The following is a 25,159-nucleotide window of genomic DNA, read 5'->3' on the forward strand; positions in this document are numbered from 1 at the left end:
TCATGCACGATTAAAGTAAATACTGAACATTACACCAAAAACATTCAACCTGCCTATATTATTATATTTCCATATACAAACAAGTGCAGGAATCCATTTCAGCAGATCTTATATTGTATTTCATGTCGCAAGTTCCACTTTTATCAGAATTTTTGAAAAATACCCAAGCTCTGCATATGATTCTACCTTTAACTATGTATAGAAATGTTCATTATATGATTCATACATATTGTCTATACAAACTTAAGCAATATGTCCCTTCCTTGTATACCAAAAATGTATTTGTCAACTTGCTTATAATTCATATGATCTACCGAGCAGAATAAAAATGCACTTTATTTTTTACTTTGTGTACAAAAGCGGTGCCTCTTCTATTGACCATGTCCTTGAACTCTGGAACAGACAGAATGGAGTGCTTTGTGCTTTATTTAATAAAAACAACAAAAGAAACAGAGGCCCCTGCACTCAATGAATCAACCACAACAAATGGGGCTGGCCGAACCTTACAATCACACAAGGCAAAAAAAACAAGGAAAAAAAGAAGAAAAAAAACATTTAAAACTTATTTGTTAAATGCTGCGTTTCAGTGGGTACTATGTTTTACTGTGTCGGGGTGGCCGATTGCCGTGGATGGATGTTGGATTCTTGCGTTTTGAGGCATTTCTGCAAAGGGCCTGTATATAGTTTCATTTCTGTGCGTATCCCGCTGCCAGCACTATGCTCCAAACTGTGTCCTTGGCTGCTGTCGGAAGTGCATATATAATGTAAGGGAATGGACTGTGCATGTCCAGTGTCCTCGAAGCGGCTTTGATCTCCAGGCCCTGTGGGGCTGAATCAGAGGACGCAAAGGCCAGAGTCAGGGCCTGCTCACACCAGAGGCATAAAGAAAGCAAAATAATCACTTTCTTGTTACTCCTTCCGTCGGATCTCTGAGTGTTACCTCTGTTTCTGGAATTCCGGAATTCCGGAGTCGCATGTGTGAGTATCTGTTATGTTTGAGCGTGTGTGGATAGGTGCATGTGTGTGCGCATGTGTGTGTGCATGTGTGTGCGCATGTGTGTGCGCGCGTGCACTTATGTGGGTGGGTCGGAGGCAGCTGGGAGAAGGGCACACAGCACACAGCAGCCCAGTGGGAGAGCGAGGGCCTTCTCCATCCTGCCACACAATAAACAGTTTGTTTCCCAGGCGCACCCCTCATGTTCCTCTTGTTGGCAATGCTGCCGCACACTGGGAAATCGACCAGTCGCCTTTGTCCAGGGATCAGGGGTCACAGGATGCTCCTAGGGGACGAAAGTGGGAGGTTAGGGGTCGGATGCAAGTCAGGATAAAGAGGCTAGGCCAGAAAAAAAAAGCATTTAAATGTATTCTTTTTTTCCAACGTGTTTCTCTCTCTTTCTCACTCAGCCGCTTTTCATTCAAGGGTATTCTGGAGACTGTGGGGAGGTTTGTCGCTACAATACAATGGCCGCCTATTTCATAATAAACTTCCTTATTGGCCGTAGTATTTTTCTCCTGCCGTACAGAACACGTTCTTTCCTCTTTTTAAAATTCCTTTGTGTGTCTGAAACATCTCTCAAAACAGAAATTTCTGAGAAATATGCGGGCAAATATTTTTCTTCCACAGGTGTCGTTAGCCTGAAACACAGGAATGTGGGTCCTTCTGAATGGGGGGGGGGGACAAAAACACTGCTGGATGTCAGATTTGGTTCAGATTTGGCCACGTTTCCTGATGAAGCAGGGAAATGGGTGTTAGAGACACGTCTCGCCAATGGGACTGAAACAGCTGAGTCTCTCATTCCGACACACTCATGGCATCTTGTGTAATATTGCTTTTGGCTGCCATATTACCTCTATGGATCGCAGCTCTTGTCGTGGAGCCAAAAAACGCTCCAGTCCAGTCACTTGCCCCTGTTGGCTTTTGATTTTTCATACCAGCTTCTGATCCCTCTCTTTTCACTTGACTGCTGCAGTCTAGCCTGAAACAAAAAGCAATCTATCCTGGTCTTGTCCCAGTTCCAGAGCTCCATGTATGACGTTTACAAAATACTCGCAATGGATGTGTCTCCCTCCTTTTTTAAAATTAAACATTTGAGTCCAGAATATTTGTAAAAAGGATTTAGTAGGCATGGTTTGTTCAAATAAGCAAAAATAATAGATCGTCTTTGTTGACCTGATGAGGGTTTTTCTCAAGATGTGGCGTCAGTATTTTTGGGAAATGCTTCACCCGAGCGCAGCATTACAGCTTGAGGACTGGAGTCAGGGAGGGCCTAGGTAACCCGCTGGCTCCTCTTTTGGAAGGGCTAACAATGCAGGAAGTCTCCATGCAGCATGAATGGGCCCTCCGGACAGACAGGCGCAGCGATTGTGCTGGGGCCAGGTGCACCGCCGCGGAGCCTGCGGAGCCGAAGGCCTGAGGGCTCACGTCCTTAATTGTGCCTTTTTCGTACGCTGGGGGCAGGACCCGGGACAAGCAGGAAATGGGAGCCGGTCTGATTTGTTTTTAGAAACGCGCTTGATAAGCATGTCCAGCATGCGAGTCCAGCATGTATCCCGGCTAAGTGTGGGATTTAAATCTGGAAACTTGCTTCCTGCCAAACAGGAACAAGTTCATTTTTCCCACTGCCAGCTTTCAAAACTGAAGTTTAATAAATGTGAATGATATATATTTTCTAAAAAGATTATTTCCAACAGTTAGTCTAATTATACGTCTGATTAATGATACATTTTAGAACTTTTCGGTTAGTTTATACATTCTGTAATTATGTTTTGTGAATTATACAACGTTGCATTTCCATGCCATTTCATCTGTCCGTTTAAACAAAAGGAATAATCGGTAACTCGACATTTCAAATGAAGAGCGATGGCATTTTTCATATGGTAAAGTCTGAAGGTTCTGTAACAAATTCTTTTCATGCGTTGTTCATCCACGTCTATTTTTAATATGGATTTCAGGGAAAGAAAAGCATTAATACATAAAAATTGAGCATTGAATGTTATTCCACCTGTGTAGGGTTATATATCACCAAACTGTGAATTATGTGCAGAGATTCCCTCATGAGAACATAGCTGTGTTTCTTTTGGGGAACTTCATCATAACGGGGTTCATTTGAGTTTACACGCTGTCAGTACATGCAGGATCTTTCTGAAAGTCTGAAAGCTTTGCTTGATATTTTTTGACAAACTCGTACATATTTCCCTCCTTCAAATAGCCATCAGACTGACTGGTCCCCAGGCTTTGAATGCTTAAATTAAAGAGATTTACTATCTCCAATCTGTCCTCATAGCTTGAGCCTCAAGGGGTAGGATGAGTCTGTGTGCTGTTTTTTGGAACCTTCTCTGAGGTGCATTCATCTTCTTTATGACACCAGGTCCACAGCTGTTAGCAGTGTTCCAGATGTGGTCAGGCGGAGGCACCGCCAGCTATGTGCCGAGCCATTCTCCTGCTTAATGCTCCGTTTTAGCTTTTGGTCACATGGACTTGGAACAGCCATGTGCGGTCGCTTGTGGCTAATAGCTAGAGAGCAGAGTCCACATCTTGGGTTCTGCTTTTATTTCAAGCCATTTTAGCAAATTTTAAAATTACAAAACAGTTTGCCACACGTTGGCTGTATCAAGACAGATGAGTGTTTCAGGTTTCAAGAACTTGCCAAGAACTTATGAGTAGCATAATTCCTGACAGCGATGAAACAGTAGGCCCAATGTTGGCATCCGGTGAATATGTAATGAATTTTCTATTTATGCTAAACCTCCACCTTTTCTTGCCCTATCAGCACTGCAATTGAAAAGGAGAGAGCAGCGAATGTCGGGCAACAGCTGGAAATGGTTCTGATGGCTGTCAAAAGTTTGTTGTCATACCAAGAGCAAATGGAGTGTGGAGTAGAGTGAGTATTGGTTCTAACAGCTTGTGATGCTCAGCATCTGTCTGTCTTAGCAAAATGTTTCCGCGATTGCTGCATAAACGTGGAAAAGTGCATGTTTTTATTGTGACTATGCCCTTAACGTCTACCTTAATTCCTTGATAATGCTAGAAATGCTGCATTATTTGAGTAATAGTATCCTTGCAATATACTTGGCACACTTTGACCCCCACTGATTAATTTCCTGATGCGTGGTATTTCTCTCTCTGCGTCGTGACCCAGCTATGTATGGTCCCTCATTTCCGTCTCCTCTCAAAATGGTGAGATCTCTCGCTCTCTCTCTTTCTCTCTCTCCTTTATGACCAAATAAATCTGACTGCTGCCAAAGCGCAGAAAAACACAGGATTAAAATTCCCCTTTCGCTGCGTCTTCAGGAGCCCAGCTGCAAGGCGCTGTTTGTCTTTAGAGCGCAGAGCAGCTGCACAGATCCCTGTGTTATGGGGAGAAGTGGGCCAGCACTCCACAGAAATAAATTGTTTTCATTGGCAAGCCTGAGTCCTTTCACCAAGTGATAATTGCATAGTGGGGAAAAAAATGGTTAAGATAATTCTCACCTGAAAGGCCTGTTATGAGTAAATTTGCTTTCTGAAATGAGATCATATATTTTCTGTTGTGGCAAATGTTTTTGGTGAGTTCTGCTGAGTTCTGAGCACTGTACTTTCAGCAAATGTAAATTCATTTCAGTGCAATGTCAAGGCTGTCGACAAAGGTACTCACCAGTACTGATTACGGTACTTATCTGTTACAAGAACACAAGAATAAAGGACAGACAGGACCATATGACTGAGGAACTAGACATTTGACCTAATAGTTTGTGCATGGAAGGAAGCTTGATCTTGTACCCATAGAAAGGTACTTAGGCTCTCAAAGGCTAATCCCACGGAGATTAATAAAGTATTGATTATTAAGCTCTATGGACATTTGAAAAGCTGTTGACAATAGCATGTATGTATTGGAGGGCTTCAAGGTAAATCAGTGTGTGTGTTTATTTGGGAGTGTGTGTTTTCTGTAGGTGGCATCTTGCAGTGATGTGTGAGAAGATCTTGTTTCCTCTGGTTTCTATGAAAAAAAGTAACACGGGTAATTTAAAGCTAATCAAAGATGATAAATGCAATGAAATTGATTAAATCAACAAATATGCACAGCTTACTGTTTGACATTCAATCTGGAAGAGGGAGAGACTTGAAAGCTTTTCTATCATGTAATAATTCAGTTGTTTAGAAGAGTTAGTGGTGAGTTCTTTCCTTTTTTCTACATGTTATGCCAGCCTTTCCTTTTAAAACCCAGTAGTCAGCAATATTGTGCCAACACATCCCTGCCAGAACAGAAACGCAAACTTCATCATTAATTCATTTAGTGTTTACATCTGGAACATTTAAATAGCCTTTAGTGCAATTCCATGTGCCACAAATTATCCTGCACATACGATTCATACTAATACTTAAAACAAAGCTTTTATTCTTCGGGCTAAAAGCACAATCTCAAACTGGGCTTGAACAAAATGTTTTTCTTCCTTTTTCCTATAAGAGTGTTTCTACCGATCTTTGAGGGAAAATAAGGAAACACTCCTAGCTTATAATATTCCCAGCTTTTGTGTTTCCACACCCAGGATTAATGCACTTTCGTATTTACAATGTGGACTCAAAGGAGCATAAGTTGGATGCCTAAATGAAGCCCTGTAATGTTACGATTCTACAATCCTGCACATGTACGACTCTAATCTGTAGAGAGGTCCCTGACCTGGCCCCTATCTCCTGCAACAAAAAAGGAACTACTGTATTTTCTACTACAGAGTCATCCTGAGAAAAGCAGTTTGCAGGCAGGCCAGAGACTTGTGGCAAAGTTTCCCAAGGCCGGGGAGAGGAAATAGACTCACTGCATCTCCCTGACCTTTTTACTAGCCCCCGTGACCCCTGAACAAGCCCCGCGAGGATCATCCCGTCTTTATCTGTAAAACAGACCGTCCATATGTGTCCTGAACACTCTGAAACAAACACTGCCAGTGGAGCGCAGTGAAATTCAGCCACTTGTGATATAAGTTGAACATTTTTGCTTCTAATCTGAATGCCAGCTGAGCTTGTGGCTTTTGCTTTGGGAAAATGAGTGTTCAGTTCAAGAATGAAGATTTATTATTATTATTATTATTATTATTATTATAGAATAGATTGTACCAGCTAAATATTATTAGTTACATTTGTACTTATTGTACCACTGTGCTACTGGAGGAATACAAAAACATCCCTACTATGTAAGAATTGCCCCTCCCTACGCCCCCTCCTGCCCCACACACACACACTTCACTCACCCCCCCCAAGATCACGATGAGGAGACTGAGCAGCGCCTGCAAGACAGATCCAGCATTTTCTTAATTATCTCTGCAACAATCAGGGATGCTTTTCTGGATTCACACAGGGCCCACAGAGAAACAAACAAAGGGAGAATTCTTCTTGTCAGGCTGCGGCTATGGGAAACGCTTCGCTCGCCAGCACTGATAAGTAACTTTGGGGTCAGGTTACAGCCAGCTGTCAGCAGCGGCACACGCTGGTTCCGATCGTGCAGCTTGTCCTGTGCGCTGCAGTCTCCTGTGCATGTTAGCAGTCATAAATATCTAGCGGACTTGCTAAATAAGGCTAACGGGCCATTGCGCTTGCATAGCTCTTACATCACGGCAAAGGACCTTCAAGCACTTCTCAGTCGGGCCCCAGCTGAGTAAACACGAGATTCTTCGGTGCGAGAGATGAGTCTAACCAGATCAGAATGCTGTGGTGACAGGAAGGGTGTGGGCCTGTTTGGAGAGGGCATTAATGCCTTGACATGGGGGATGCCAAGAGAAAAGCAAGGATTGTCAAGTACATCAGAACTCTGGCTATCCTACAGAATGTCTGCCATTTTGGTTCTGCGCATTCCCTGTCATGTATGTTTACCTAAGTTGGAAGGGCAGCTCATGTTGATTTGTCAATGACTTTGTTTTGATTGAAAACCACTCAGTAAAACATAGCCTTCTCCATCACAAAAGGTAACAGTGAAGGGCTATTGTATATTTTTGTAGTGTCTAAAATCTCTTTCCAGAAGGTCAGGTTAACAACTAGAAATTACAGTCCAGGAAATGTTAAGAGCAATAGTGCAAGCAAGAACGGAATTAAACAGTGGAAGTTATTTTAAAGAGTCTTTAAAGGTACATAACAATGGCAGCAAGTCAACCATTAGTTTCACAGGTAGCCACTGTCCCTGATTTTAAAGACTGATGTGAATTTAACAGATCACAACAAGAACTACCAATTCCCAGTGTGTGTGAACATACTTGGCTGATAAACCTTATCCTGATTCAATAAACCTGATTCCGATTCTGATCTAGTTGCTGGTCTTGGGTGGTAACGAGAGACCCAGGTGTTAAGGTCAAGTTGAAAGAAAGACACAAGTCAAAGTTTAACCACATCATGCATGCTCTTTGGCATAAAGCAAGCACAGATCATTATGCTTTCAAGTAGGTGTTCCAAACATGACTTTCAGCGTATGCTTGACTCCTGGCGACTTATTCGGAATGTTGTCAGATCTCTAAAAATATTCAAAATAACGTAAACAAAAGTTGCAATGATATTTTTACCTGTAGCATCTCCACCACACCACCACACTGTCTCATGATACACACACACACACACACACACACACACACACACACACACACACACACACACACACACACACACACACACATACGGGTGACGTTGAATCTTGGGGCCAGAGCATTTATTGCACAACCTTGGAGCATTTTCCAGGGTTAAGGACCTTGCTCAAGGGCTCAGTAGTGATATGGATATTCTGCTGGCCCCTATAATTGAATCAGTGACCTTACAGACAGAAACACACATTTTCAAGGCTTTTCTGAATGTTTATGTATTTTTATTTATTTATTTGCCTTTTCATTGTTGTGTTTTGTACTTTGAGGCCACTGTACTACAACAGCCAACTCCCACATCCATCCATCAATCCATTTTCCAAACCCCTTATCCTACTGGGTCGCGGGGGGTCTGGAGCCAATCCCGGAAGCAATGGGCACGAGGCAGGGAACAACCCAGGATGGGGGGCCAGCCCATCGCAGGGCACAGTAGCCAACTCCCACATATGAAAAAGTAATTGACTTACAGTGTACGCCATGACAGCAACCAAATGCTTCCTGTAATTACCCATCACTCTCCCTCAGTGTTGTGAAAGAATTTTGGCTTCCATTCAGAACTGTTCAAAACGTAGTGAGACCTGAAGCGCCTTAAACAGGTATAGACTTTGGCTTACCCAGCCCAGAACCATCAACCATCAAAACGTGGACTCGTTGGTGCTTCCGGTCATGAACATATGGCTTAGTATTCTACTGTAAAATTCACTGATACACAGCAAGGTTTGTGCTTCCCTCCACAGTGGAAGTTCATCCAGCACTTCTTGGGCTAACAGATCCAGGAGTCCCCAAATCATGGTCCTGTACTTAAATCCTTCAAATTCACTTCAATTTTTTTTCTTGAAAACTTCTCTGTCCAAACAGACATTATCTCAATAATATCACATTTCAATCCATCCCCCAAGAAACCCCCCAAGGCTTTCTTTTGACTGAGGCATGACGCAACTCCAGGATGTGTGACAGTAAAGGCCAATGCTGAGATTTCTATTGGGCAACACTGGGTAAAAGTAAGCCTGAATGTTTGCAGTTATTCAAACCCTAATTACATCTCTATTTGGATAGAATTAACTAGGAGAGAGAGGCCGTTTACACCTGAAGACTGCATGTTTGTTAACCACTCCAAAACAATGACAGTAGTATTAAAGTTTGGTATCATTTCTTTCCTCCCTGACCACAACCTACAAAAATGTCTGTCCAAAATCAAGTTAAAAATGTGTCAAAATTCTGAAAATCCCTTGCATTATGGGACTTCAGTCCTGCTACTAGGAGCCTGATACAAACTTTCCTAGCCGTGCACTTCACATTTTGAACCTGAAAGCAACCTGCTGCACAGCAAAGCCTTCTGTCAGCAGAATCAGGATCAAACCAGGATTTACAAATGCAGATTTGTTTAAAAATATGAAGCGGTCTCTTAATTTCTCCCCCGACTGTAAGTATACCTTAATATGCTAATATACTTTAACAGCTTTAATATACATTAATAACAAACATTACTCAATTATACAATTATATGTTAAAGCTGTTGAGGTATGTTAGGATGTTATGGTACAGTATACTTGCATGCTGCTTATGGATGTTCTATGAATGCATTGCGAAGGTATTAAGAAGGGTCAGTTAATGTAAAGCGTTATTAATTATTTTTCCTACAGTGTGCCATGACACAAGCAACATCTTATGAACATTATAAACATTATTATGCAGGTTTTTCATACTTCCTCTGTAAAGCGTGCATTTTAATATCGATTGATTGCTTGATACCTATTATTGATTAGCTGCTATTAATTATCAGCTGGATAGGGATGCCTAGCAGAAATAAAATTCTGTCTGCAGATTGCTGATAGTTTTGACTTTGTGGCGTCCTCACACTCTTTAGCATAAAAATTCTGGGTAGGCCGCTTACATCACATTGATCTGACTTCCTATTCTCTTTCTCTACTCTCACTGTGAACACTGTAAGCAGAGGTCAATGCATTAATATAAGTATCTTGAATAAAATTTACTTTAAAAATCTATAACTTAAAATAAAATGATTCAGATATATTGGAACTAATCGGTAACTTTTATGGACTGCTCCATTAACCATCTTGACTTAAACCACCTGGTGTGTGAAGGCTTCTCTGAAGCAGAACAGCAAATTGCTAGCTAACACGATAGATGAATCCTGTTATTTTTTAAATGTGCATTTCAACGTGCATGGAAATATGTCCACTGATACAACAAGTGGCAAAACTGCACCTGCCACAACCACTCATGAAAGTAATAAACGTTCTGCCGTAGACTTTACATTCAAGTGAAGCAAGTGGGTCCAGGCGCGGCAAAGTCATGAAAATTCAAATTTAACGACACAGATGTTGTGTCATTGTTCATGTTATAGGGCATTTGTCTATTTTGTACAGTGTAAGAAGCATTAGTTAGGGCAATCACAGTGTGTTGTATGCCATGTAATATTATTGGCTGTATTCTTTTACAATACAAATCCCACAATCAAGTCTGTGAATATGTATCTATATACATGTTTGTTTACACTAAAAAAGTAGTTAGGAACAGCCACAGTTGCATTACAATTAAATTTTTACCTATAATACAAAGAGTAAGAATTTTAGTCTTACTTATCTTCAATTTAATTGAGGTGTTGAAAGGGTTCTTTTGAGGTGCATGTTAATAAACTTAACAAGGACAAAACACAACCGACTCACTCAAGCAAGGACAAACAAGCATTGCACAGGGCTAAGGAGGCCTGCATTAACATAACCTAAATATGGACGAGTGCCTTTCTCTGTCCATTTGGAAAATATGAGGATCTTTTCAAGAGGATCCACACTCACAAGGAGAGTGCATCTGCCAGCCTTTGAAGTTCACAAAAATAATGGTTCTTAAAAGCATGTACTGCGTAATGCGAGCCAAGACAGGCATTTCAATCAAAACCCATGTGCACTTGTGAGCAAGTGTACAGATCAACAATGGAAGATGCTGAACACAGGCTCGACTTCCAAAATTAAATTTTGCTGTTAGATAGAAACACTGCACAATATCTGACTATATATATTATGTCTCCATGACATGGGATTTTTTTGTTTTCATTTTAGACCTTTGGGGCATCATGTAACCTGTTTCCATGATTAATAATTCATTAAATATAAATGTTTACCAAAGAATTTGCATAATCATACATAATACATATAGCACACACAAATACCTGCAAAATTATTAGAATCCTTAATAAATATGAGACTGAATAAACTATACAAAAATAACACCCATATGAAACTATTGTGACACAATAACATATTTTACATCATTAATGAATCACTAGTATGAGCTGAAAAAGCCTGTTTCCAGTTCTTTCTGTCCCATAAAATGAAACCTGGTTTCTTCACTGATTTCATGACTTTGGCAAACATATAGGGACCTACCTTATATCAGGCCTCCAGGAGGAAGCATTCCAGATCCCTGATGTCCACTCGTCCGTCCATTCCAGCAGCTATCTTCACGTCAAGAGGTCAAGACTCTAATCTGAAGACTGAGGTGTTCAGTGAAAGATCTGTGATCAGTTGACCGTTCTTTTGTGGACTTTGATATTTTTCAGAAAGTTATACTTTCGACAAACGTCGAGTCTTCTAACAGAAGCAAGGTTTTAGGAAGAAATCCCCTGTTACATGGGTAGATTTAACGGTGGTGTAGACCTTAACAAGGACCCAAAGCCTGGTTGAAAAGAAAAACAGGCTCGTTAGACTGATGATCCACCACAGCATTTTACAGTAGATTCTTTTCTCCATCCGTGTTGCAGAGCCAAACCCATCAGTGCACAGATCCAAACAGCTCTATTTTCATCCCATTTGACCATAATACCTGGTTTCAGTCCAAGTTCCAAGAGCTTACATTTGTTGGGTACTTTCAATAAAGGTTTTCTTCCGGCCACCCTTCCAAATGGAGCTCCAGCATGAAAATAGCATCTAATTGTACATTTGGAGGCTTGGTGACCCTGTGAAGTACCCATTAACTGATTTATTAAACTTGCCAACTATTTGGACCTTTTATGAGTTCATTACCTTTGCAGATGGTGATGGATGACAAATGGACATGTGTTTCACTTTATACTCGTATCAAACAGGAAGAAGTATATATTTCCTTACTACTGTAGAATACTAATTCACATTACATGCAGCTTAAAATTACTTATAAATTACTTACAAGAAGCTTTATATGTGCCATCAAATCAAAGTATATGCTATATTTTTAAAGCATTAGTTTTTTGCATAACAATTATATTGGAATGTAATATTAGAATAAAATTTTTATGGTGTACTCATTTATCAAGCTGTTTATATGAGACAGTGTTTCCAGAACATCACCATGGAGTATTACAAATGTCATCTGCTTTACAGCTTTTGGTACATCCTTAAAATATATACTGTATACATACTTTACAATATTACATATAAATCTGAATCTTACCCGCAGCTGCATTGATCTAGTCATTTTGGCAAAATACTGAAATAATTAATCGAAATAGTGATCATTAATTAAATCACTGATTAAAAGAAAAGAAGAAAATCCTATGTATACAATTTCGCTTACATGACCAATATGAGTCTTTGCTATGGGAGCTAATTCCATTATTCTGCACCATGACATGAATTAAAACAAAAAAAAATGTGTGTGTAGTAACTCAGAAGCTAGAAACACAGAAGGACGATTTGCAGTCCAGTTAAAACACAGGTATAAGTTTGATTCTGAGGCCTGAAATTGAAAACAAAAGAAAACTCAAATTCCTCTCACTACACTTATGAACTGGGAATGATACATCGCCCACAGGACTGTACCAGGTAAATGATTCAAAATCCAATTAGAGAAATCTTTATTCCAGCAGCAAGGATGTGGCAAAAAGTTGGAGGAGGCTTTGTTTAATTCTGAATGAAGCACCAATAGGCTTGGAAACATAAATGAAGTGAGGCTTGGCAAAAGATAAAGGAACGACCTTGAATTGCCTAACAGAAGGATACGTAGGCACAGATTCTATGGCACACGCACTTCCTTGTGCACGCACACACACACACACACACACACGCACGCACACACACACACACACACACACTCCTCAGTGTAATGAAATAATAGACTGAATGTCATGTATTAGGAGGCTGAGTTGAGAGAAGCAACTTCAAAGCACTGCGGAAACTGTGATGGCACTCTCTGAATAAATTTCTTGGCCACCAGTCGATCTGCCCTCAGGCTAAGATTGTGGCTGTCCGCTTTTCCTGACCCCTCGCGAGCAGCCAGTTGAAGGAAGCATACACTAACAAGAGCATGACTGGGAAAGACAAACAATGGGGAGAAAAGACAGGAAAAACCAGGGAAAGGAGGAAGAGAGAGAATCGGGATAGGGAACTGCGTACACATCAAAATTAACAACAGAAACATGGCAGAGGCACTGGGTAGCAATTCCCCTTCTGATCAGTAAATACCTTTAATGATACTCTGTGATTCAGTTCCCATATAGGTCACAGACTGGTTTTGCTTTGGTTGCCTACGTCGATTGCAGGCAAAGAGAAAAGACCGATTATGAAGGTGAACATTTACATGCATATGAACTCACATGAACAGCTCACCTGGTTGCCACACCATTAAAAATTAGGTATATACGTAAATAAATAACACGCTGTACTGTATTGTATATATATCGTATTTATTCCAACACTCTTTGCATTAGCACTCATTGCATTTCTTGAACATAGGTTATAATGGACTTCATGTGACCAGTGTCTTGTCTTAACTCTGTGTGTTTCAACTATATGTATGACACCTATAATAACCTTGATTCTGATATGAATGGTAGATTGATTTGGTTTTGCGCTAGATATTCCAAGGCCTTGAGACTGTACAATAAGCCTCCACATGGTCTTGTGGGTGCTCCATTGCCCTCCTGCTTTGCTCTGGAGTACTGCAGAGTAATGAGCCGTGATCAATGGGCAACGGACATTCATAATTACTACCTGGGTTCCTTCGACTCGTGCTCAGGTGAAACAAACATCAATCATTCATGGAGCGCCATGAGTAAGACGTGTCAGTTCTTGAGTGATTATTGAAAGGTTCACTAAGTAAATTATACATTGAGCTGTGATCATCTCCTATGAGAAGTCAGGTTAATAATGTCATCTGGGATAGGATGTGTGCCCATACTCAGTGAAATAATGTGATATGTTACTTGTTATTTTGTTGATCCCGAGTGCCACTCTTTCAACTGTGCATTTTAGGCAGACCTGCAAAAATGGACATTAACTCAATCGAAAACACAGGAACACAGGGGGGTCAAACAGGCCAATTCAACCCCCCTGGACCCCCTTAAATGGGTGGAAACCTCAACCCCCCCCAATTCTCAACCCATAGTTACGTCCTTGCTCAAAGGTCTCAGTTATTTGAGACTATTTTTGGTAGTAAAATTGCTGTTTTATACGATGGCTCAGTGCACTGTGGGTACAAATCTGCCTCTGTAATGTGAATGTGGGAAGTTTGCATGTGTTCCCTGGGCTAAGTGAGTTTCCTCATGCAATCTGAAGGCATAAAAATCAGCTAACTGGAGTTTCTAAGTGTGCATGCATGTGCCCCCCAGTCCTGTCCAGGAAAAGCAGTTGAAAGTTGGATGGGTGTAACTTTGTTCTGTCACCTGGAAAGTATATGTTTCATGATAAAAATCCTCAACACGTAAATTAACCCTTTCATGTGTGAATTATAAAAAAAAAAAAAAAAAAAACAATTCCAGATTTTTAGATGGTTTTCCTACGCCTCCTCAGATTACATTCGTCTTTCATTCCTTCTCTTGGGAGCACAGGTGAGACTTGGCTGTCTTATGTTTTAAAATCAATTTTAATCATTATTGCACCGTCGTACACATAAATTCTGCTGTAATACAAACCTAAACTTTGTTAGACCTCTTTCAAACCCATCGTGGATCATTTTCCTTTGGGGATAATGAAGTGAGTAACCCAATCCTACTGTTTACTGCTGTCATTTTCAAATGATACTATAAGATTCAATATAACATGTATAATAAGAGTAATATAATTAGAACATATATACTTACCGTTCTGCGTGACTGCCAGCCTAATATTCAGACCCACACTGTCATCCTAGATTATTGCAGTATTTTCGCACAGTCTGATATGTGTCTTAAGCAGGCATGTACTATGGAGACCCTACATTTTACCAGAGTATGAAGACCCTAAACAAGAATGTGTTGTTTCCTTGCAGTAGGACTACACAGCGGTAGCATTTGATTTTCAGATTATCCCCTGCACGCAGAGCGGCTTACGTAAAGAAGACCATTCAGAAAACCCAGCTTAACCTGAAACATTGTAAATTTTACGACTGGGCCATATTGTTTTGTAAATGCATATATATACGGTTGCGGGGTGGATGTATTTGCATGCTCAAACAAATGCATGGTCACATACACACACATGCACACATACAAGACGAAAAAGGTCCTAATGAGGCCCGCGGAGACCACGCGAGATTGTCAGTCAAGCTGCGGCTTGCTGACACGTGGTCGACAACATCAATAAGAGATTTTTTTTTTTTTCTGAGGGGGGAGCCTGTCAGATTTCATGAGCACAGAGATAGATGGGGGTGGTGGTGGGGGGGGGGGTCCAGGGAGCCCTGAGTGGGAGAGTTCAAGAGAGAGGCAGCGAGAGGGAGAGAGAGAGAGAGCGTTCTGGAGAGTGGAAAGAACGGAGTTGAAGAGGGAGGGAAGGAGGGAGGGAGAGCTTGTTTGAAAGAGATGAAAAGAGAGAAGGAGAGCAGAAGCATGGGGGGGGAATGAAGCGAGAGATGGAGAGAGCCAGGCTGAGGGTAAATGGAAAAGGGGAGGTGGGAGTGTGACCACAAACAGAAATAACATTATTCTCTGGCCCTCCATGATTTGTTGGCAATGAACCCATTTCATTATGAGCGTGTTTTTTTGTCACTGGGTCCCTTTCATGAAGTACACCAGAATATTCTTCATTCCAACAGAATGGCTCAACAGATCTTTTTAACAGTGCTCCTCTGTCATGAGAACGCCAGTACGACTATCAATACAAGAACGGCTTACTGTAATTAGCATTTGTGACATAATCCAGTGACTCCCAAATTTCTGTAAACTGTTTGAAGACAGACCACTGTCAGATCTAAGTCAACGAGAGGGGACATGATCCACACAAAGGAGTGGTCTCAAGCTGTCACAGAGAAATGATTTCCTGTTGCACCGAGGAGTCCGTCCAAAAAGCATAAATTTATCAAAATCATATTTAACGTAAAAATGAAGCAGGCATTATTCTTTGGTGAGGGATGCGAGAACTGGGCAGGATGACACTGACCTAGAAAGTTCTAGACAGCCTCGGTGAACGTGAAGCAAGACACCAGGCCGCGAGTCACCTTCAAAAATATTCCCGAGAAATCCAGCTGCTTGCCTCTTGGAGTGACTCGAGACGATTATGAGCTGATCTGTTACCCTGGTATTCTTCAGGTACGTCCTGGGTGAAGGCCAGAGCATTATCTCCTCCTCCCCGCCCCCAACCGCCATTAAAATCAAAACATGCAAATGGACACTTAGGATGCGCTTAGATGCAATAAGAAGAAAAAAACGAAACACTGCAGAGGAATAAAATTGCCAGAGAGACGTCCCTGCAGATTTGCACGTTAAATTACTCAAGGGAAGCCATGCTTCACAATGTGTGGCACCAAGAATCCCGGGTTACGTTTTTCGTTACTGCAAAAGTAGGGTATGGAGAGACTTGGAAGAGGCAGGTGATACAATATTCATGCACTGTGACATATATTCTCCTAATAGTGATGATTAGAGGGGTTGCCTGTTCCCCCTGTCTTTACTTCCCTGGATTTAGATTGATGTATCTGTGGCAGGTTGTTATGGCAATGCTTCTTGTCTTTTTGCCACGCGTGTGCATTCGCATGGGGGACGACTGGAAGACGGAGGTGGCTCAGCCTCGCGAAAAAGTACCGCCGCACTTCTCCTTCTGCCTTTGATCACAGAAGAGGGACGCGCGGTTAACTGTGTGCACGCCACAGCTACGGAGCCGCAGCCAGGGAGCCTGGAGAGAAGAGAAGGATAGAGAAGGGAGAGCGACTCGCTCAGAGAGTGTCTGTCGGAGTGAAAGTTTCAAAGAGAACACCCCACTCTTTCACCTCCAGAGCATCTCCTGTCTGCGGTTGGCAGAGGCGGCCGCTTAGCATATCGAAATTATCTAAAAGGAAAAAAGGGTACAACCAACATCGAGGCCTGGATCTATAACGTCACAACTGACAATCCACGTACACATGGTTAAATCTTCAGTTTTTATATGACTACATGACAGACCTTTTCAGAGAAGTACTGGTATTGAAGTATCAGGGGCATCAGTCAGTCATTATTTGGATCCGTTACGGAGAATTTATAAACCTGAGGATGAAAGTGTAGTTTTCTCCAGAGTAGTGAGCTGGATTCACAGCTATGCTGTTTCCCAGCGTCTGTGTAAAACACACATGGTATAGATAAGATATTCAACACAAGCATGATTTACTTAAAAAGGCACGACCTACATACAAGATATAAATGTTATTGTGGCAGGTATAAACAGCAATAACTCAGTGTAATAAAACGTGTCATTCTGGCCCTGGGTTATGCATTATCAGCATGCGAGATTCTGTAAGCGAGGCTAAATTGTAAAACTCCAAAAATAGTTTTTGAATAACTTGACAGGCATACCATAAACGCTCCGTTATTATAAATGGTGACGTTCATTTGAAACTAAAATAAATTTAAGTAAAACGAATGCTGCCTCTTTTATAAAACTGGCTGCAATCAAAAAAAAATAAAAAATCTGTAAAATTTACTAGAATTTTTCCTCCCAAAAGTACATACTAATGTGTTACAGTACATCCCTCAGTCGCTTTCAACAGTAGCACCTATAAAATAAATAATTGTACATAAATGTGTGTTGTTAGTTTTTTTTTTTTTACTTCACCATATACATATTGTTTTAATAAAAGGATAAGGACAAATAAGCACAATACAAGTCAGATTCAGACATCACCAGATCATACACTGGTCTGCTTATTTTCAGTACTTTTATTTAGCAGGACGTGAGGTGGAGAGGAGGAGGAATGGTGGAGGAAAAGTAGGAGGAAGGGGCCCGGAGGGCATGTGGTTGTCCTGATCAGTGTCAGTCATGATGTTTGTCCACCATTGACAGGGGAGGAAATTTGGAGCGAAATTTCCCCTTTATGGATAACCAGAGTCAACATGTCAATAATTTATCATTTATACGATTTAATATATCAGCCCTTGAATAATTAATCCCCCAGTGTGCAGCTTCCAGTGTAACTCCAGCCCCCAAAATACACGCATGTCTCTTTCAACTAATTTCTAACTCTGGGTGTCAAAGAAGCATGAAAAGATTTTATTTTGAAATATTATGCTGCAACTACTTTGATACCTGTTCCTAATAAAATGACTTTTGTATTGGCTAAGGTGTCAGTGTCATGGAGTGTTTTGTTTGTGATGTGCTTGGTTACCAGATGCCCACACACACACACACACACACACACACACAGCTTTTCTTTTCCTTTGCAAGGATAAAAACCACGGTACAGGCACATACTCAAAACAACTGTACCTGTTTATACCCTGGTATTTTCTTAACCTTGCCACTCTAAACGTATGGTAGATGATAGATGCTTATAAATAGTTAATTATACATTAGATGCAGGCTTTTTTAATTATACAGTTAGCTAACTACAGAGGTGGCTCTTAAGCAGATAAAAGACGACACAGCCAAGATTCCATTAATGTTGTGTCAGTGTTCATGTTACCCCTGCGATTTGTTTTAAATGGTAAACTTGTTGACAGTACGATTACTCTATTGCACACCAGAAAACTGTGATACCAACACTGACACACTAACAAAATATTTGCTCCAGCAGGAATACGGGATCTAGAACCTGTAAATTGTACACTGTGAACAAAAATAACACACTTTAAAAAATAAAATGCAATGCAATGCAATGCAATTTTATTTATATAGCGCATTATCACAACATTACATTGTCTCAATGCGCTTTACATTTCTGCCACGTAAAGACCCCCCAGTGAGTAAGCCAAAGGCAACGGTGGCAAGGAAAAACTCCCTAAGAGGAAGAAACCTTGGGAGGAACCAGACCCAAAATGTTGATAATATAAAAATAATCTTTATTTCAATACTGTTATGGCATCCAAAACGTCACAGAAGCGGTTTTGAAATTCCATTAACTTTTTCCAACATTTAACAAAAATTCTGTGTGTAAAAAAGGTACAATTTTACTGTCTTTGTCATTCCATGTCAGGTTTTATGAACTATAATCACCTTGTTGCAGACACTGCTAGGTCAGCTGTAAAGTCTGACTTAATTACAGTTAAACATGGAGATAAGTCTTTCAGTGATATGATGATTTATCATGATTCTCCTTAGGCATACAAACCCTAAAAATCTGTTGTTTGCCAAATCAAGTGACTAAAACATTTCTGTAGTTTAAAATGGTCAAGATCATTCAATTGTTTTTACAGACAAAACAAAGAATACAGAGTCTTTGTTTTGCCTGACCTAGACAGACGAAAAACGCCTACAGCTTTACAGAGAATCATAATTAGAACAAAGTAGATTTGAACTAAAGATAAATGAAACCATTCAACATTTCAAAATGACTAAAAATTCCAAAAGGAAAGGAGATTTGAGTACTGGGGAGAGTCTTGAGAAAGCCAGGCACCTACTGCGATTCTTCATGGATCAGGAGAACCGATTCATCTCTTTCTCTCACGTCGGTTCCCAGATCCCACCTTCCGTACATATTTTCTGACAGTGCTGTGGGATGGACCCCTGGGTGCTGGCTTGGTGGGGGGTCCTGGGATCCCCTCTCAGTGGGAGAGGGATTTGGTGACCCAGCCGGACTAAAGCCCGCAAACAGACCTGCTTATCCCACACCGTTGCTCGGCTCGGCCGTCTCTCCCCGCTCAACCATTGTCCTCGTAGGCACTAACATGCAATTAACGTGGCAGCGTGTAATTAAGACTCGACGCAAAGCCTGTCATTATCACACAACTGCTGGCAGCCCTGGGGGGTGGGGTGGGGGGGGGATGGGTAGTGGGGGGGGGCTCGTAGCCCAGTGTGTCTTGGAAGTGCCAGGGGTGCTTGGCACAACTCAAATAAAAGTGAAAGGGGATCTGTCCACCCACCCCCTCCTTATCTCCAGCAACAAAGGAGCCTGTAAAATGTTAAGTTGGTCTTTCTCTGCCCGAACCCTGTCATACTGCATCGCCGCACAACCAAGGGTTAATCACCACTAAAACTGCATGAATCTTAATTCCAGAGCTCCTCTGCTTGTAAGAACACAACAAACCAGCAGATGGGGACTCACCAAAGTCTTACTGATAGCAGCAGGCAGGTGGGTGCGAACTCCCCATACCTGACTGAAACAACCCTAAGAGGGTCCATCAGGAGTTCACTCTCATTCTGAAAGGCACATATGAGGAGCTGTTGGTGTAAGGCTTGAATGGCAGGCTGGCTACACAGGCCTTGACGGAAGGCACAGCTTAAGTTACCGTCTAACACTGCTTCATTGGGTGACGCCATTTTAACTTCAACTACTGGCCTGCTTCCAAATACGATACTTCTTATAGATAAGGACTAAAAACAAGATCCTTCGGCAGAGGGGGGGCGTCTCGTCCTGTAGCCGTCTTGAGATGAATTGTATGTAATAAGTTTATAAAAGATTTACGAATTTTTGTTTTTAAATGTTTTTAAAATGTGAGTCTCTAAAATGTCTAAAGATCATTACATTGTTCAGTGCTATATGAAATGTTATAGGCAAAATTTAAATACGACACCCAAAAAGGCACACAGCCTAATAAATACCTTACGCATCAACTAAACATACTAATAACAAATATATGAGGAAACGGAGTAAAGCAAAATATCTGTAATAAACAGAAACAGTAAAATATATACGTAGACTCATGAGGACACCGCAAGAACAGACAAGAAAAAGTTAATTGGTACACTAAAGCACAGCGGTTCAATATCTAATGTTCAGTATCCACAGTAATGTGAATCTAAAAATCCATCTAGATTTCAAGTCAATGACTTCAAAATGCCTAATGACTTTTGTAGGAATTGTTTTAAATAAATAAATGAATAATGCCAGTGGCGGTAATATATTTTAATAAAAACGAAACACTAAGCTTAATGAGTGATTTATTATTTAGAATAATTCTACACGTTGTAAATGGAAGAGTACGTGGTATGTTAAAAGTAACAGGCAGTAAATTGACTAAAATATAAGTTGTAATACTTACCTAGGAAGGAAAGGCACGTTATGAGTTTCTTTGTCAATGTCAGTCCTAGAAATAGTGTTGCTCTAACTGTTCCTTTAAGCATACCATCGGCTGCCAGTCGTGAATGAAGTGTCGGTTTTCAGCACAAACTCCTCCTCTGCATTTTAATCAACCCTTCTCCTTTCTTCCTTCCACTTCAGCAACCAAACTAAACATCTCTGCGCATTTCTTCGTTGATCGAAACAGAAAAGGGGGCAGTCTGCTTTTTTTCGTCTCGAAACATGCAGTGTTTTTAAACTGCAAAAGAAGATCGGTCCTGCTTTTATTGTTAAACGTTAGAATACTTTGGAAAGTAGGATACGATGAGCTGCGAGTTATAAGTAAAGGATCCGGAGGAAACTTGATCGCAGAAACTTTGTAATCTTTTCAGTGCGCCCTTCTTCTTCATGCGTTTGCAGCCTCGGCGCTGAACTTTTTCAGTCCATCTTTTTCCCCCCAAACCATATGTTTTGCGAAGTCTAGCAGAAAACGCATGGATGGATCTTAATGGATGAACTCGGATTAGTCGGAGAGTTTTGCACCGTTTCTTGCCTCTTGCTACCTCCGCGACTCACGGGAAAGAGCCGAGCCCCGCCGCACCGTTTCGACACCCAAACGGAGCGTAAAAAGCAGCCAAGAAGCGCCCTGCATATTCGCGTCATCCTCGCTTCGTTTAACTGCTTTCATTGCATTTAAGATTTGTATTTTTTTCGGGTGGATTATCGGAATGTTTAGCGTGTTTTAGCCATGGAAAACTGCACGTTTTTATTATGCATTTAAAGTTGAGTTTGGAAGCTTTGGAAGTTTGGCAAGAGTAAGACGAATAGTTTTTTGGCTTTTAACAAGTGATCGCAGAAGTTTAATCAAAGACCACAGTATTCTGGTAAAGCGGCGAACGCCGTGGATTGTACAAACAGCCGTATCTTTGTCATTATTTAAAAGGGGGAGATAATATTGCTCGTTTATTTGCAAAAATGCCACAACTTAACGGAGGCGGTGGGGATGATCTGGGAGCGAACGATGAGATGATCTCCTTCAAGGACGAAGGTGAACAGGAGGAGAAAATATCCGAAAACGTCTCGGCCGAGAGGGACCTGGACGACGTGAAATCGTCTTTAGTGAACGAGTCGGAAAATAACAGCAGCTCTTCGGACTCGGAGGTGAGGATAACTTCTTCGAACGATATTTGCAATCCCCCAAATGCCAATATTTTGATATTGACAAGAAATTAATTCTGTTAATATGCTCCCGTCCTTTGTCTTTATGCATGTCAGCAAGCAGAGCGACGTCCCCAACCGAGATCGGATTCAGAAAGTTACGAGAAAGCCAGAGACGACTTTAGCGAAGGTAACGATACATCTTTCCCTTTTGGATTGAAGTTTTCCCGATCATTGTTTTATCAGCCCTTCCTAACTTTCCCCCCATGCTCTCCCCCTAAAGCACTGAGAAGACACCAAGATGGGGGCTTTTTTAAGAGTCCCCATTATCCCGGTTACCCCTTCTTGATGATCCCAGACCTCACCAACCCCTACCTATCCAACGGGTCCCTGTCCCCCAGTGCCCGGACGGTGAGTGACATTTACCCGGCTACATCCACGTGTTTGCCTTGTGTTTGTAGCTTTGTGACTATTTATTATTGTCATTGTGTGTTATTTCTTATTGTTATATACCTGCGCGGTCCCGGGCTCTCTGGACGCGCGATAAAAAGTTGGCAGCGGAGCGTCGCGTCCCCCTTCAAGTGACCCCTTAAGCGGGACCCCCCCCTTTTGTTCATTTCTGATGACCCCCCCCTTCCCACTAAGCCGACTGTTTCCATACAATGTAATTATTATTCAGTGCTTTCCTATGAGTTATCGGTTAATCTGGACCTGTTTGTTTATTATTCGTGGCGAGAGACAACTGAATTTCTGTTGTCCGTTTAAAAACTTTTTTCATCGTGGAAATAGACCCAGTGATCTAGTCTACTTGTTTGGACGGGTTTTCATGTTGGAGAAAAGTTTTTTTTATATATATATATACAGATAAATGTCATTCGCGTATGGAAAATTGGCCTGTTTTCTTTGTGTATGCATATTTATTATTTACTGGTTATTATTGCTGGGACCGTGGTACTTAACAAGCAGTAGCGCATTATGATAACAGTGGAGCCGCTGACCTGATACCTATTGCTGGAAATACACCTGGTTAAGACGGGCATGGTTGAGAATGTAGGCGTACTGTATTTCCTTGTAATTACACGGTACCACAGCTTTAAACATAGAGAAACGCTGCTGCTTTGACATTCACTGGGTGTTGGTTGGGAACTTTATCATAGCACTTTAAATTTGTCACCACTCACCAGTAAACACCAGTAATTTTATCTGTTATGTTTTTCAAAGACAAGGATAAATAAGGTCGGGAACAACACTGCACAATCACCCCTGCCGGTTTCCCCAGTTGAAAATGTTTAATCTGTCGATGGCAGTTGATTCTCCCATATTCAATTAGCGCTGCTCACCCTGACAGACTTGCTTTGTAGATATATAGTGCCAAAGGCCTGTTGGCCTACTTGAGTCAATAAACCTAATGGGAGCCCACAGACACAAGGGGGGTTGTACTGCAAATAAAGTTGTGAACTAAAATGATGAGTCTTGTCAGTTACAATTGTAAAATGTAAACAGCTGCCTGTTACGGCTTTTAAGGGGCCAGCATAATAATCCCCCTGTTCTCTGTGACTGTGCTTGCCACAGATGTGCACAGTTTTTATTTAGTTGTGCAAATCGCTTTACTGCTGTACTCAAGTGTAAATTCCACAAGGATTTTACATTTGGGTTTAACTGGGGTTTGGGTCTTAAACAGTGGTCAGTTCAGCTGTCAGGCACACTTGGGAAAAAAGCTGATGGGGTCTACTCGTTAACCTGGAATTGGAGATAGTGATATGTGCTGCTTTAAATATTTTGTAATGTACCTGTTTGTGTTGATTAGCTGGAAGAGTGTCTTTTTGTTTGATTTTGTTTATAAAAAACTAGAACTGAAATTCGTATCACATTATCTTAACTATGGACAATGTAATCTGTCTTTCTATTTATTGGTAGTTTTCTACAATTCTTTGTTTCCTTAAGTGTTCTTACAAATGTATGAAACATGACATTATAAGAAGACAGCCTGAGCACTCTGGTAAATAAGAGCTTTACTTCATGTCAACAGTCCACAGTAAATCTCTAGTGTACATTTTGAATTGTTTAAATCAAATTAAACAAATGTCAGAAGTTGGGGCTGGAAGCGTGACCGTAATGTATGGCTTTCTGCAAACAGCCTTGTGATTCGTCCACCTGCAGGAGGCTTTATCCTGATAGGTTCTCCTCTTAGTTTCCTCTGAATTTCCAGTTTGTGTAAACAATCCGTCCGGGCTGCCCCAGCCAGACTCCTTTCTAAAAGGGATTTGGGGAAATGGCTGAATATGAAATCGTCAATGTGAAGAAACGTCTCATTGAAGAAATACAAATGTGTGTGGTACTTTGTGTTTGCATGGGGAGTGTAAATTCCAAACGTCCCACTAGTGTTTTTTTTTTTTTTTTTTTTGAACCTCGCATTGAAAATTGTGATTTTCATTAAACGCCAGGACTTCTTTGTAAAACTAGCTAATAGAATATTGTTTAGAGTTAATTTCCATTCCTGCAATCCCCATTTCACCTTAAAAAGCAAGTTATTCGATTGGACCCAGCCAAGCGTTAGACTGAAAGGCAAATGAGACAAGAATGACCCCTCCCCCACCTCCCCATATTTTTTTTTTTATCTCTTTCCACTGTCCCAAAACAACTCTTCCTCCCTTGCACTGCGCTTCATTCAATTAAAGAGGTGTTAGTCAACCATTGTTATTCTAAGCAGGCACATGATGGCTCCATTGGAGGTCCCCACTGGGGCTCATTAACTTAATGGCTACCCTCTACGCCCAAGGTGTGTACCAGGGAGGGGGAATCTTTTTGTTCTTTCATGGTATAGGAGTTTTGTCATGGTAGCTGAAAGGTGCATGGGAATTCCAGAATATGATCTGGATTTCCAGGTCTGTTTGCATTTCCCTGAGCACCTTGGCTAGCTAGAGGCGTCTCATTTTTGTAAGTCTTCCTAGAAACCCAAGACTCCTTTATTAGTGCAATATATATTTTGACAATAATGTGTGAAAGCCTTGTGAGTACCTTTACACGTTTGCGTTAC

At 41.2% G+C, this 25,159-nt stretch overlaps 1 protein-coding gene and 1 long non-coding RNA gene across 6 annotated transcripts in view; one reads left to right on the plus strand and one right to left on the minus strand.

Moving 5' to 3' along the window:
* Positions 1 to 25,159, plus strand: part of tcf7l1b (transcription factor 7 like 1b) — a 611,697-nt gene that overhangs the window by 547,499 nt on the left and 39,039 nt on the right. For 2 of the 4 annotated variants that reach the window (XM_048980053.1, XM_048980054.1), the window contains exons 2-4: positions 21,990 to 22,125; positions 22,240 to 22,312; positions 22,406 to 22,533. In XM_048980053.1, the coding sequence (XP_048836010.1) occupies positions 21,991 to 22,125; positions 22,240 to 22,312; positions 22,406 to 22,533 (336 nt within the window). In that variant the 5' untranslated portion in view covers position 21,990. Of the gene's footprint in view, positions 1 to 21,128; positions 22,126 to 22,239; positions 22,313 to 22,405; positions 22,534 to 25,159 lie in introns of those variants that run through there. The other 2 variants (XM_048980055.1, XM_048980052.1) reach the window with 2 other exon arrangements.
* On the minus strand, positions 327 to 21,072 carry LOC125711421 (uncharacterized). Of its 2 annotated transcripts, XR_007383016.1 has the most exons (4): positions 20,948 to 21,072; positions 11,001 to 11,289; positions 1,849 to 1,976; positions 327 to 1,280 (listed from the first exon to the last, which is right to left on the minus strand). It is a non-coding gene; the product is annotated as an uncharacterized LOC125711421 (long non-coding RNA). The 2 variants fall into 2 exon arrangements; XR_007383014.1 differs by lacking the exon at positions 1,849 to 1,976.

The sequence above is a fragment of the Brienomyrus brachyistius genome, chromosome 2, assembly GCF_023856365.1.
Source record: "Brienomyrus brachyistius isolate T26 chromosome 2, BBRACH_0.4, whole genome shotgun sequence".
Lineage (NCBI taxonomy): Eukaryota > Metazoa > Chordata > Actinopteri > Osteoglossiformes > Mormyridae > Brienomyrus > Brienomyrus brachyistius.